Source organism: Bicyclus anynana, chromosome 21 (genome assembly GCF_947172395.1).
Source record: "Bicyclus anynana chromosome 21, ilBicAnyn1.1, whole genome shotgun sequence".
Lineage (NCBI taxonomy): Eukaryota > Metazoa > Arthropoda > Insecta > Lepidoptera > Nymphalidae > Bicyclus > Bicyclus anynana.
In genome coordinates this window covers 9,569,428-9,584,054 of record NC_069103.1, presented here as the reverse complement: position 1 = coordinate 9,584,054, position 14,627 = coordinate 9,569,428, and the positions used below count along the sequence as shown (strand labels likewise).

General features: G+C 36.2%; 1 protein-coding gene across 1 annotated transcript in view; it reads left to right on the top strand.

The window, feature by feature from the left end:
* LOC112044362 (myosin-I heavy chain) overlaps positions 1-14,627 on the top strand; it is a 102,426-nt gene that overhangs the window by 52,355 nt on the left and 35,444 nt on the right. Inside the window, exons 3-4 of the mRNA XM_024080187.2 lie at positions 12,878-13,002; positions 13,509-13,571. Coding sequence (XP_023935955.1) covers positions 12,883-13,002; positions 13,509-13,571 — 183 coding nt within the window. The 5' untranslated portion in view covers positions 12,878-12,882. The remainder of the gene's footprint in view (positions 1-12,877; positions 13,003-13,508; positions 13,572-14,627) is intronic.

Genomic DNA, 14,627 nt, shown 5'->3' with positions numbered 1-14,627 from the left:
AATCAACATTGACTGTAAAACTCTACATTATATTTGGGAAAATCACTGGATTTTGCTCCAAACACAGTCTATTATAAAAATTACTTAAAATCCAACTGAAATCTCTCATCGATCTCATGACGTCTCATTTCCATTTCCAAGAATACTGTGACCTTAAAAAAATTTAATGAAAAGGGTCGAACGTAAAGAAAACATTAAGAAATCTCAAGAGAACTGTATGAAAATTAGACTGTGGTCCACGACCCGCGGGTCTCATCTTGCGGGCTCACGCGTCTCGTTGTTTTATGCATGGGAAATACTTCAAAACCCTTGTATTATTCATTAAACAAGTCACTGCGCTAATGTTTACTTGTTAGGGAATTAGTATGTGCACTTGTTATCAAAGGACTAGTTACTGTGTGACTCTTTGTAATCAGATCTACTATAGTGTTGATTTTGATAAAAATCAAACATCCATCCTTTTAACAACTACCTCGTTTATCCAATACTTTTTTGAAGTGATAACTTCTTACGGGTGGGTGAACCGCTTCGTAACGTAACGCGTTACAGCGCCACTCTGTTTGGCTTCCCTTTCTGTCACGCATACGACAGCAGGTTCAAGATCACTTCTGTCCAGCGTTCCGAGATGCACATTCTTTTTCTTATTCAGTAGGTGCCGTAGGCTCCTTAATGGGACCTCAGCGGAATCACCGGGGCTTTTCGGCGAGCGTAGAAGCATCACCTGATGGGGTCTGAAGGAAAGCTGACGGTGTTCACTGTGTGCCTTTAAGAGAACATTAAACCGTAGGGTCCGGTGATAATTATTAATTGGTGGGTCTAAGACTAAACTATATCCCCACTCCTAGAAGGAGGCACATTATTTATTTATTTATTTTGTGTGTTTGTGTGCGTCGTGTACACACGTTACGTCGTATAGTAGGATTGTTCAGAATGTTCACGGAATATGACAAAATTGATTTTTTATTGATCATTGTATCAAATGTTATTTTGCTCAATACAAATGCGTTTCTTGTGGTAAACAGTCTCTAGAAACATCTAGTTAATTTATATGATGTTATTTAATCCCTACGTAAGAACAATGAGCTATTACGAGCGGGCTATAAGAGGGTGGAAATAATTTACTAGTTACAGTGTTCTCACGGTCTGCAGCGAGCGTATCCAAGCGTCAAGGCTCAAGAGTTTGGGGTGCCTTGGGAACTTTGAATTGTTTGTACTTGTTGTACTTACTAACCTTTTGTGCATATGAGAATGGTTTTATACGAGTCACCTATGCAGGGTCCTGGTTCTTGGTTATATTCATGTTATGTAATCAATGCTATCTATAATCAATAAATATACTTATAGAATTTGGTGGTGCGTGTTGCCAGTGATGACCTATGGTTCCGAGACTTGGTCGCTAACTATGGGCCTTACGAGAAGGCTCAGAATCACTCAGCGAGTTGTTGGAATCAAAAATGAGGAGATCCGCAGAAGAACCAAATTCACCGACATAGCTCAACGAGTTGCGAAGCTTAAGTGGCAATCGGCGGAGCACATAGTTCAAAGAGCCGATATTAGCATACTCCAAAATAGACAGTTAAAATAATTGTCATCATCCCTATTACACCTTATGGTAAACGTAGATAGCCTACGCTTGCCATATCTTAAAACGCTTACCTAAAAAGTGCCTAGTCAATCTTTTCTTGAATATGATCTTGAAGGTGATTAAGGCAATTGAAAACGTCCAAGAGATATCGACTTTATAAGGTGCTGATTACTTATGCTGCTGTACCTACTTATGATTTATATATGCAATTGATTTCCTGAATAGTCCCATTTACGAGGCAAATTATAAAGCACGATATACCTTTAATATACTTACATAAAACTGTCAACAAAGAAAATTTCATTAATTTTATCTCGAGCGAAAGTCTATGAAGTTATACGAGTACCTCCAAAGATAAAATCCTGTTTACCTTGCAAAATAAAATCCTTATCTTACATCGAAATACCGGATTTTGCCGTGGCATTACTGCTCACAAAGTATATTTGCGAAATACCTACTCAAACCTATTAAAAATAAAGCCGCGTTCATACCACTCTACATTTTTATGCAACTTATAACTGAAACTAGTGATGTGCTTTGTTCCTTTTAAAAACTCCTATTGTAAGGCGAAGTCTTATGGGGTAACTTATCACAGCCAGGTACAACACAATGATTCCTTCATCATCATCATTGACAATTCATATACGGCCCACTGTTGAGCACGAATTTCCTCTCAGAATTAGAGAGGTGAGTCCACCACGCTGGCCTAATGCGGATCGGCAGACTTTCCACACGAAGAAAATTAATAAAATTCTCAGATATGCACGCTTCCTCAGGATGTTCTTCCTTCAACGTTTGAGACACGTGATTGCAGTGAGACGAATATGGGTTGTAGATGATAATAATGATCATTGAGGCAGGATTTATTAACGCAAAAATAAATCACGACCTGTAGTATGAAAACAACTTAAAAAAAGTCACCGTAGATTCCACTCTGCGGTAACTTGTCAAAGTAATCCCCGATTTTGTTTTAACGTTTTCCGTCTAGACGCTTAACTTATACACTTATCCCCTATTAACCTAATATTCGTTTGGTATTGTAAGGGTTCTAAAAGAGCTGCGAAGCGAACAATGGGCTTCCTTAGACACTAATTAACTGCTTGTAACTATCAAGTTACTTGGCTATAACCGCACGTGTAATTCTATAAATCTTGGTCGCTGTTTAGGTTTAATTAATAGCTAACTATGGCACAGTATACAATCTTTGCTCTGACTATGGTTCGAGTTAACAATAGGATTACAAGATTTTAAAGAGAGATACTAACTTGTTCTTAAGCACAGGTTGGAAGATGCTGTAGATTAATCGTTTTACTACCCTTTTTAATAAACCCCAACGTATAACAGTGGAATTCATAGACGTTGTAGGGGCACCCCCAGGGGATCATTCACCCGCTGAGTGTCAATTTCTCAAACAAATAGAGGTTAAATTCGACATTTAGCGGCTGAATAACCCCTTGGGGGTGCCCCTACAACGTCTATGAATTCCACTGTAAAAGAGGAGTGTTATAAGTTTCACTCGTCTGTATGTGTGTATGGCTGTGTCACCGTATCGTCAACAATAATGGATCAGGATTGTGATTCAGTTTTTTATTTTTTTTGTACCAAAGTCTATCGTGATCGAGAATGGATCTTATCACCTTAATAAAATAAATGCGAAAGGTCATTCATCACGGAATCTCGAAAACCGCTTGTCTTACAAAGAAATTTGGCAGGGAGGTAGTTTCTAGACAGTAGACGTCTGCTAAAAACGGATTTTGCGACAGGGCCGGATTAAGGAGGTTTAAAGGCGGTCGCTAGTATTCTATACGACGAGGATCCGATTAGCCAAACCGATATAACCACCTTTATCTCTGAAAGAAGTTCTGTCGTTAAAAGTGCTTACTAAATTAATTAGTAATAATTTACAACTACTATGTAATAAGAGGTTTATGTACGACTATATAGCCATGATTGTTAGAATAAAAAAATACACCTTCTTAGAAAATATGCAAGAACAAGTTTGGCTATAAAACATACGCCAGACAACCGACAAAGTTTACCTACATAAAGCTCTTTACTTGGTAATAACCGAATAATTGTCTTGTGTGCAGAAACGCGACGGCTCTGAAATTCTGGGTAGAGTTCATTATTTATTAACTGTCGCTCTCATCTTAGTGACTGTGTTTTCTTCTTACGGTATATAACATACATCATATAATCATCATATCAAGCCGATTGCTTGGCCTTGTTTTTTTTATTATTTTCATTTAAAAAAATTATCTAGTGGTAGGCTTCCCCTTAGTTATCATCCTACCAACAAAGACGTACCGCCACGCGTTTTAGCGTTCCTGTACGTTGTGTAAAAACCGAAAGGGGTGTGAATTTTAATCCTCCTCTTAACAAGTTAGCCCGCTTATCCTAGATTGCGTCACCACTTACCATCAGGGTGTGGTCAAGAGTTGACTTGTAAATAAAAAATAATGTATTACTAACATATTATCGCGTCACACTCCTCGATAGTGAATCTAGTCGAAAAGCTGAGTTTCACGCGAAGGTAGTCGCCGGCATCCGCTAGTTCTGAATGGTCAAAGCTGTTAATAACAACGTATTGTGAGAGAAATCTAACCACAAATTACACGAAGTTAAAACCTCGCTTCGCTCCACCTTATCTTAACAAGGCACTTATAAAATAAAGCAAGACGACAAAAATAAATTGCTCCGCCCTTCTGAAATTATTCTTAGAAAACCCACGCGCTAGGCTGTTCGAGACAGGTTCAAGGAATTCCTCGTGGGTACTATCACAGCACAGGGCTGCCGGGACTGCAATGCAGATAAAACTGATCCACTTGTAATCTATGCTGTTATTTATATACCAAAGGTTATATTGAAAAATGTTTTTTAATTTGTAGGTATTTAGTATTTTGTTCTGTAATTATAACTGGCTGTGACGTCACCAGGGTCTCAGCTGAAAATCAGCGCCGAGCATTGCTTTTTTGCGATGAACGGCTAATGCTGAGCTGTAAACCTTTTCTGTTTGGTGTCACAGACAGTCTTAAAATATCTAAGATAGGATGTACTGTTTGTGACACTAAAAATGAATAAACATAGTTTATTTCTTTCTTTCTAATCTAGACAAAGATATATTAGTTAGGTACATGTTATGCGAAAAAAAACAATATCTCAAATTAAATAAACCTGTAACACATCTCCCGGCGTGCAACATTTACTTTGCAGTTTACTGTGGACTTACTTTATAAGCTAATATTTCCTTATTCCGGCTACAAAAGTTACTTTTTTAGCCTGTTAATGATAATAACCGAGATCGACATTCAACGTCCCGTGCTCACTAAAAACTAACTAATCATAGCTCAACTCAAGACTCGAACCCGGGACTTGGTGATCCGTAATTGCAACTGGATCAACGACGTCGTGTTACAACTACACGCCACAAAACTAATGAAAGTCCTTAAAAAAGCTTTTATGCGAATGGGGGCTTAAACAATCGCCCTACAAACTACAAATGTCCAATGCAATCTCGCACGCGTCATAATAATTTCAGAAGAGTTCAAACTAACCAACCCTATGTCACTGTCTCCGAGAACCATCTCTAGGCTGTCCGCCCACCGCTTAATATTTTCCCAACGAGACAGAACCTTCATCATTTTTTTGATAAGGGAAAATATTTTATATATTTTTCACCACTTTAATACGAAAGTAGAAATAACCTCAGTTTGTAGGAAATCGCTATCGTATCAATATAACTTTTCATAATAAACAGACGTTGAAACTAAAAGCTGTTTTGGATAAAGTTTATCTGTAAAAGTCGTTAGGGCCAGGAACAAAATATTTATTAATGATTTTGGTGCTTGAATTTTGTGTAAGTACATGTGATGAACATGGCGAGTCATACAAAATTATGAAAGTAGCGAACCATGGTCCCAGCTATCTTCCAGATTTCGATCCGATAACAATGCCCGCCAACAGGAAATTGTTTGGCAAAGTTAATTTTAAATTTCTTTATGTAGTCTACATAAATCGGCTCTTATGGATTGTTATTTTCTTCATAATCGCTGTACTGTAGACACAGAAACATTACAGATTTATTTATATTAGCGAACCCGGTCAAGCTTCGCTTTGACTTATGTGCGCTTCGTCCCTACCAACCCTACCCTACCCCTACCCTACCCTACTCCTACCCCTACCCTACAAATGCTCCATAAAAACTTCACCCACATTATAAGGAAGTGGGGGGGGGTTAGAAAGAGACCAAAAGTAGTTTATGTCACTCTCTATCCCTTCAACTATCTCCACTTGAAAAATCACGTCAATTCGTCGCTCCATTTTTCCGTGAAAGACGGAAAAACAAACAGACAGATCGACAGACACACACTTTCACATATATAATATTAGTATGAATGTACACATATATAGTAATACTTATAGGAAAATCAAAAAAGTAGGTTAATGAAAAGCTGAAAATTTCACACGTTAGCTTTTTAAAGAACTCATTAATATTCATAGATCTGGGACGCTTTTCCCACAGGACTGCCTCAAAAGTTTCTGATGACGTTAATACATATGCAAATATTTGTATGGTTTTAGTTTTTGGAAATTATAATTAGAGCAATTTTAGTTAAACTGTATTTTCTAATAATAAATATAATAGTATAGTATATATGTATTTTTTTTATATATGTATTTTCTAATAATAAATATAATAGTATATAATAGTATATAATAGTATAGAGAGAGGAGTATACATGTGCTTAAATTATGTCCTAATATATTTCATGTCTTTTTAATACTTTTGATTTTCAGAACAAGCTCATGATTAAGTCCGTGTATTTTTTATAGTTTACTTTAATATTCAGATAAATTAACTCATGTCCGCTATCTTGTCATTTGTCTATAGACTAATTCACTATTTTTGACGTATGCCAGTTGACATATACGAAATAGAGATTCTATGTAACAGATATCATCCGGTATTTTTGTTTATTCTCTACAAGTGAGCCCTTGACTACAATCTCACCTGATGGTAAGTGATGATGCACACACACCCCTTTCGTTTTCAACACGACATCGTACCGGAACGCTAAATCGCTTGGCGATACGTCATTGCAAATCCGGTGGTTACTGGTGGATATCACACAGTAGTTAAATGACATTTTGTCAATTGATTTGATGTTTATTTTAATAGCTTGGTAATGAAGACCAAAATAGTGAATAAGCTAGCTTATATGCTTCGACCCTGGTTTGTCACCAGCCTACCAGCTAAACAAAACAGACTTATAAAAGTAGGCAAACTATACACAGAACCATAGCACAGAACAATAATAATATGCCGGAGTCAATGACATTATATTATACCCATTGGCCGGAGTCTATTGAATGTCAGAAAGAATTTTACTCTCAAAGTTAGATAACTACGTAATAGTAAGTAATATAAGCGTATGCTAACTATCAAAACCCCTTAATTGATTTATCATACATCAAGATTCACAGCAGTGTAATTCTTATCTAGCACGTATATTTATTGCCGATGTTTATTTAACTTGATCGATCAGCATGGCGCCGTGTTAAGGCTCCTTCACACTATCGAACGTGATGGACGACCACATAATATGGCATAATTCCCACCGCGCTTATTTGACCACGTTATCCTAATATCTATCTTGCATTGTACAATCATTTGCATTGTCACGACATAATTATTGTTCATTTGATATTATCCATATTCATATACATATTAATTGATTATATAAAACATGGCTAAAACTCACGTGATATGAAGTCAGAGTATGCCCGACTAGTTTCGAACCCATACGTGGCCCTTAGTCACGAGCTGGAAACTGAGTCGGATATACTCTGACCTTATATCACGTGTGTTTTAGCCGTGTTTTATAATCAATTAATATATTAATTTGATGTTTGGTCGGAAAACCGACACGGCGACTATTGGGTAAGCTCTGACATTTCCAGTTATTCGTTACTTACATTAGTATTATACAAGATAAATCGCCACTCTACGTGTGCTAACATCGAAAGCGGTCGATGCCAATCTGGACAGTTTAAGCTAAACTCCTGATACCTAATCACCATAATCAATCGAAATACCTATTGGCGGTTGTAAATAGTTAAATTTTACTTCAATTATTCATAGTTTTGCCCTTTATTAACCAGCTACACCAATGTAACATCAATCATCACCAATCACGCAATGTTGGCGCGGTAGAGGGCAATATCTATACCCAAATAGTTCGTATTCGTTCATCATAGCCGAACGTGTAGAGAAGCCATTATTAGGCTGGTTCAATTCAATGATTGAGCCATTCAATGAAGTTACGCGTCTTAATTGATTTACGATCGTGTTACGCCGCGGTTGTATTATAGGATTTTATCCACTCGTATTTGTGTACCGTGCTGGAAACATATTTGATCTATGGTGTATTGTAATTGATGGTTTATACAGGGTGCTCGGCAGTATTTCCCATAACTCTAGGGTTATATTCTTTAAGGAAAATTAATTTATAATATCTAAGGAACGTGTGTTTTAAAATGAATATTTTCGGAGTAAATAGATTTTAAATTGTGTTCCTTATATCCCATCCTTACATTATGGCCTAACCAAGCTTATTATATTGATAAATATCATAAAGTAGCTTACTAGTGAAGTGCGGAGTGTCCGTTGCAATATTTCGTCGATATCGACAGTCTTACCACTACGATTACGTTACGCAAGGATAGATAAAGGCGTGTGTTACATGGATAGTCGGAATTATTTGAATTACTTTGTATGAAAACATAAAAATTTTTTTTTAGTTAAATTTTGTATTTTTGAATTTTTAATATGTTGTACCATGAAGTAACTAGGTAGATCAGCTAGTTCGTTAGTTTACAAGCACGTTTGAAACATAAGGTTGACTACCATTAGTTCGGAAGGCAGAATCTGCAGAGAAACGCCGTCCAAGAAACCAAACATTTGCTTGTAAAAATCGTACATTATCGAATAATGGTTATGCAATTACAATTTCATTTACTTACCTACTTTGTGATAGACACGTAGATACTGCAGTCATTCGTTAGCGTTGAACTAAATGCACCACCAGCAGGCCTATTTCCTATTTTGGTTTTTATTATCAACCCATCAAAATAAAAAACAAATAAATTGACAAAATGTCATCCACATACTATGACACAAATTACAAATGTCATCCGGTACTTACGGTGTATATCTAGTATGTAGATGACACTTTGTTGTCCACTTCAATCAGTTGATAATAGAGACCAAATTAGTGAATTAGGCCACTGATACGCAATCGCAGAAAGAAATTTCTTTACAATCCCGTCTATGCACATATTCAAAGGTCGACCTCATGAACCGATGTTTTTTTACCTTGACCCACAAAAGGGGCGACGACTTACATTGGGTTCAACTGCTCAACGTCAGAGCCATTCAGTGATGTAACCTAATTGAATTATGATTGCACCGTTAATTGCCTTATTAGGGATACCTATTACTTATACGCCGTGTTTTAAACACTTTTTTTATTAGTTTGCCTTCATTTGTAGTCGTGAAATCTGCCTAGTTGATTGTTTAGCCTAGCCTAGCATAGCCTTATGCGGTTTTAGATCACAAAGTCCTGAATTCGAGAACAATATATAATACTGAAGTTAATTAATTTAATTATATAATGTAGTGCTCAAATATACCTAATCAGATTTATGGTTTTGCTAAACCCAGAATAAATACACAATAATTTCCTCAATTAAATCCCCAATAACATCTGTGTTAGTAACTCAAACCGAGAGGACTAAAGTTCAATTTGTACCTGTTGGACTATCGTCTTCTCAGTAGGATCTGCCTACCAAGCTGGTGGTAGAGTTACTACAAACCATAGACATATCTTTATATATTCTACAAACAGCTGATTGTAACTTAACCTATAAAAAGTAAAATGATTTCACACAAGAGGGTATTTCAAATTAGTTTACTTTTTCCAGCACAAGCTTATTCCCTTTGTTGAAGAGAAAAATGGGTAATTTTTGGATATTGTAATTTACTTTCTCTAGTTAACATTTACGTAAACATATAGTCCTTTTAATTCTGGCCTTTCCATAAACAACATAAGACATAGACAATATAAAGTTTCGCATAAATTCGATAGACGGGACGAGGGCGCGAACATAAGTAAAGTGATTTATCTGAGTGATATTTCCGTTTGACAACTCGATCGTCCTGCCTTTAAAGAGCATAAATAAATGGGTCTGCAAGGCAATTACTTTATCCATTTCTTTTTATACGCACAACTCTAAACCTACCCAATTCTCTGAAAACAACAATATATCTACTCGTATAGACAAGATACGACATCGATAATAATCGTATATCGATATTATAGTCGATAATCGATGAACACAAATTGTTTTTTGTTTAATTTAAACTTCTCTAAATAACAAATGTTAGAGATATTTATTGTTTTTTTAAGAAAGCATTATCGCAAATATATCGATAAATAAGTGCAGTACGAAAAATAACATTTATTGAGTCCATATGTATGAAGTTAGTATATCTGCCGGTCTAATCGAGAATCGATACTAGAAACTCCTGTGGGGCGGACGCCATTTCTGATTTGTAGAGAGGGGAAATCTTATTCTGTCCATATCGATAACCGAGCATTAAGATGAGTTATCTGAGTGACACTTCCGTTCGATAAATCGATCACTCCAGGCTATTACGGGCCTAACTCGGACCGTTGCGTCCTCCAGATGTCAGTATCCTTATGACGCAATTTAATCGATAACTCGGGTGTCGATGTCGGGTGTATTGAACTGCATTTTACGAGTACGAGTAACGAGTGTGTGTACTTAATGCAGTTGGTTGATATTGTTTTCCTTGTTTTGTAGATTACTGGACATTAGAGTACATATTTAATTAAATAGCTATTTGATATGTTTGTTATGTACATACTATTAATATATATGTTAGTTTTTCCGTGGAGGAAGTTCAAAGTTGGCTGTATTCCCTAGGTAACTACGCGTTTTGCAGAGTTAGTATTTGAGTTTTGCTATCTGTTACCTACCTACATTGAGTTATTGTTTGTGATGGAAATATTCTCAAAGCGACCTTTTTTTTGGAGTTTACTTCTTAAGAAACGATTTTTCATATATAGCCTCCGGTTACGTTTTTGTGCGCAACCTATTCTGCGCACCTTTCACCGTGAGCTGCCGCTAACAGCGTTGGCGGATACGCACGCCGCGGCCTGCTGCTCCTCGGTTGCGCACATTTCACTTTTAGGCGTTGGGTATTGAGACATACATAGTGTATGCTGCGCGGCAACATACACCTATTTAGACAGTCGATCTGAAAGAGTAAACTTCATTCGAACGACGGTGCTGACACACACTTTTTTGTTAACGGTTTTAAAACATTGTGGACCGAGGTTTATTTTTAAGTTTTTATCCTCATGAATTATTGTATTTCAATCATTTATTTTGGCTATAACATATCATAGCCCAAAAGTAATTTCAAATACAATATAAATAAATAAATAAGTATTTCAAATACAATAATGAAATCACATAATAGATTCTGTCTGCATCATCAAATATAAATATTATCGGACAATCGTAGATAAGTACGTGCATGAATGCCCAACACTATATCACAATATAAAAGTTAAACCTACGCATAGTTCGATAATTTCCATAAAAATAACCGTCCGACGATCAAGACAAGATTAAATTATGTTTATAAGGACCCCTCGGAGAGAGGAATCAAGATACATGTAAATCAACACTCCACAATCTTCGGATCTTATTCTGAAAGCGCTCGCTATTATTTCACCGGTTTCATTTCAATAAATTACCTAGTTTTGTAAACACTGTATTCATATATTTTACAGAATTGATGCTATACGTACTATACACAAACCATAATTAACCGTATTTTACAATACTACGTAAGTATAATAAAGGAGTATCAGTAATATATTATTAGGAAAGAGCCATATTTTCGATTACACCGCTATTGGTTAGCATTTGTCTCGTCGCGAGACATGTCGTGTACGCATCTTAATTCTTAGGCCTACTTTAACTACCTATTAAACGACTTTTAAGCACTTTTTCTTAGTTAGACTAAGCAAGGTTTAGAGCTAAGCTTTATTTTTAACCGACTTCAAAAAGGAGGAGGTTCTTAATTGTGCTTGAACTTAAGAAAAAGAATATTTAAAAATTGAAGTCCACGTTAGCGAACCAAGTCGCAGACATCCACTAGTCTAGTGTAAAATAAACCAAATTAAATATATCATATCTATGTAGGACTTCATCTTGAAAAAATAATATTCCATTCCGCTCAAGTATCAAGTAAATCAATACTCAGTTTACTCCATCCTACGCAAAAAATGTACTTGCGAGGGACGGGATGAGAACTTTTTATTATTATTGTCCTATTTAGAGGTCAATACCAACAAAAACAGGGCTTCTTTTCTCAAATAATTGAGCAAGGTACCTACCTACACCAATCCGGGTTGGGCAGGTATGGTGATATTATTTAACTCTTATAACTCTGGGCTGCTACTTAGAACTAGCATCAAGTATGTACAATGTACGTCTTGTCTTTGCACCTAGAACAGACCTAGTTAACACAAGATATAGACAAACATAATAATGAAATTTAATCTAAATCGAAACAGGGTGTTTATTTATTTATACTGACATATTTATTCATTCAGTAACTCGAAACTTTAACCTAAATCGTTTGATTATATGTATAACATATTGCTTTACTTGTTTAAAATTGTTATTAGCGAAGCTTAAGTAAGCGCTTTGTTTTGTGGTTGTTAGATATATTTTGGTTCAGTCGATTAAAATATACCTTTTTAAAAATATTAATGGTTACCGGTCACAATGATAAGTAGCAAATTAAGCAAGTTTTAATTTATATTTAACATAGAAAGGTCATGTGTTTAATCCCCACCTGTTGGATTATTGTCGTAAGCGTAGCTTAAGTGCGTTATGTTCTGTGGTCTTAAGTGCTTTACGTTCTGTGGTCGTACACTTAACAGTCTTTATGACTAGACTTCGCGCCACAGAAAAAGTCCCGCGGCTAAAACCTAAACTGAAATTGACACGCCTTACACAAAAGACAATAAGACCGCATTTACCAAATTACAATGAGCGTCATTAAGACATTAGCGTCTACAGGACTTGTTTCGTGGCGCAGAGTCTAGTTGATCACATTTAACACATCTTTGCAAAAAATTGTTTTGAGAAAATAAAATGTAGTGCTAACAGAATGATCGTTTGTTACAGACAAGATGGAGGAGCGAGACAAAGACGAGGGCACGGGCGTGCCCGACATGACCATGATGCCTCAGATCACCGAGCAGGCCATCAACGACAACCTCAAGCGGCGGTACATCCACGATCTCATCTACGTATCCTTTTACAACGACGTTTCATCATCTGCATTATACATATCATCCTATTTTAACAGCCCACTACAGAATCAGGTCTCATTTCTAATAGGAGACTAGCTGACGCCGCGCGGTTTCACCCGCGTGGTTTCCGTTCCCGCATTTTGTATGGCGATTAATAAGTAACGTTTTTCTAATTGTAGTTTTTTTTTTTAATATAACCATGATTTTGAAATCCTCTTGATGTCGCAATATTCCAAAAAAAATTTTTTTTTGCCACGAGTCTATAACGTCTCACAGTCGTTGTGTTGATTTTTTTTAACTTCACCTATCTAAGAACTCTTGGGTTATCAAGACATTTATTAAAGTATTATTAAGTATTTGTTAAAGGTCTTTTAATGCCATTAAGTGCTCCTAATAGACCATTTACGGGAAGTCTGAACCTTGACCACATTTGATTACGTTTGTGTATTAAATATGTTCAATAATTTATTATTGCTGACGATATTTTCCTATATAATAAACAGACATACACAGGATCAATCTTAGTAGCAGTGAACCCGTACAAAGAATTAGGATGTTACAACATGGTAAGTACAATAGTACACCCTGTAATGTAAGCCTACAAATACAAATTGACAAATATACAAAGAGTGGCCTCAAATGAAACCGCACTGAAAGAGGCTTGATCGACAGTTCAATTAACAAAAAAAAAGATTTGTCAAGGGACACCCGGATGGAACGAAGTTCGCTATCGCTATCGCTATAGCTATCGTCGCTACCCTGGAGCTCACCAGCTGTCTTCAGATCACGGATTACAACTATACCAAAAACATTACCCTCCTTCTTACGCAGTCGGATAAAAAGTGTCGTTACAACTTTTTGGTCTTAATTTTTTCCGTCTCACATTTTTCGCATTTTTTCCGTCTCTTCATAAATGTATACCTACAGTAGAGAAGGCGACCCGTTTTAATTAGATCAATGGCGCACTCTCAACCCCATAACGACTTCCCGTTTGCAGACTAAAATCGGGCAGACAATAATGCCCTTTGTGAAGTCGGAGAACTGCGATATAGGATCGTAAATCAAAAATGCAATAAAGCAGACCTATTAATAACACAGTCACTTGTCATTCGATACAATTAGCATACATCATAAATACGAGTATTATGTGAGTCTCTATTTATTATAAATGCGATACTTTTACTGTATGTCTTTTACGTTCAAATGGTTAAATTATTGAATCGATCCCGATTTTTTTAGAGACAGAGGCTACCTTTTGGCGCAAAAATTAAAGTGGGGATGAAATAGGTCGTAAGGGATATAAGTATGTATAGATGCCCCGCGGTTTCACCCGGAAATATTAGAAGTAGTTTTCTAATAATGAAAAACATATAACAAATAATTTCAATAATTTTGCTTATTCCAACCATACGTGGCTAAATAGGCAATTATATAGACGGTTATATTTCTTCTAAGACGTAGGCGTGAGCTATAAATCAGTTACACTCCATTTCCTATGATCATCAATACAAAGAATCCATGAGAAGTTCCATGAAAATAGCCAATATTTTGTTACTTTTTACAACTACGCATTTCCTTCGTAACTTTAAATCACTTTCATCTGTAAGTAATACTTTTCTTAC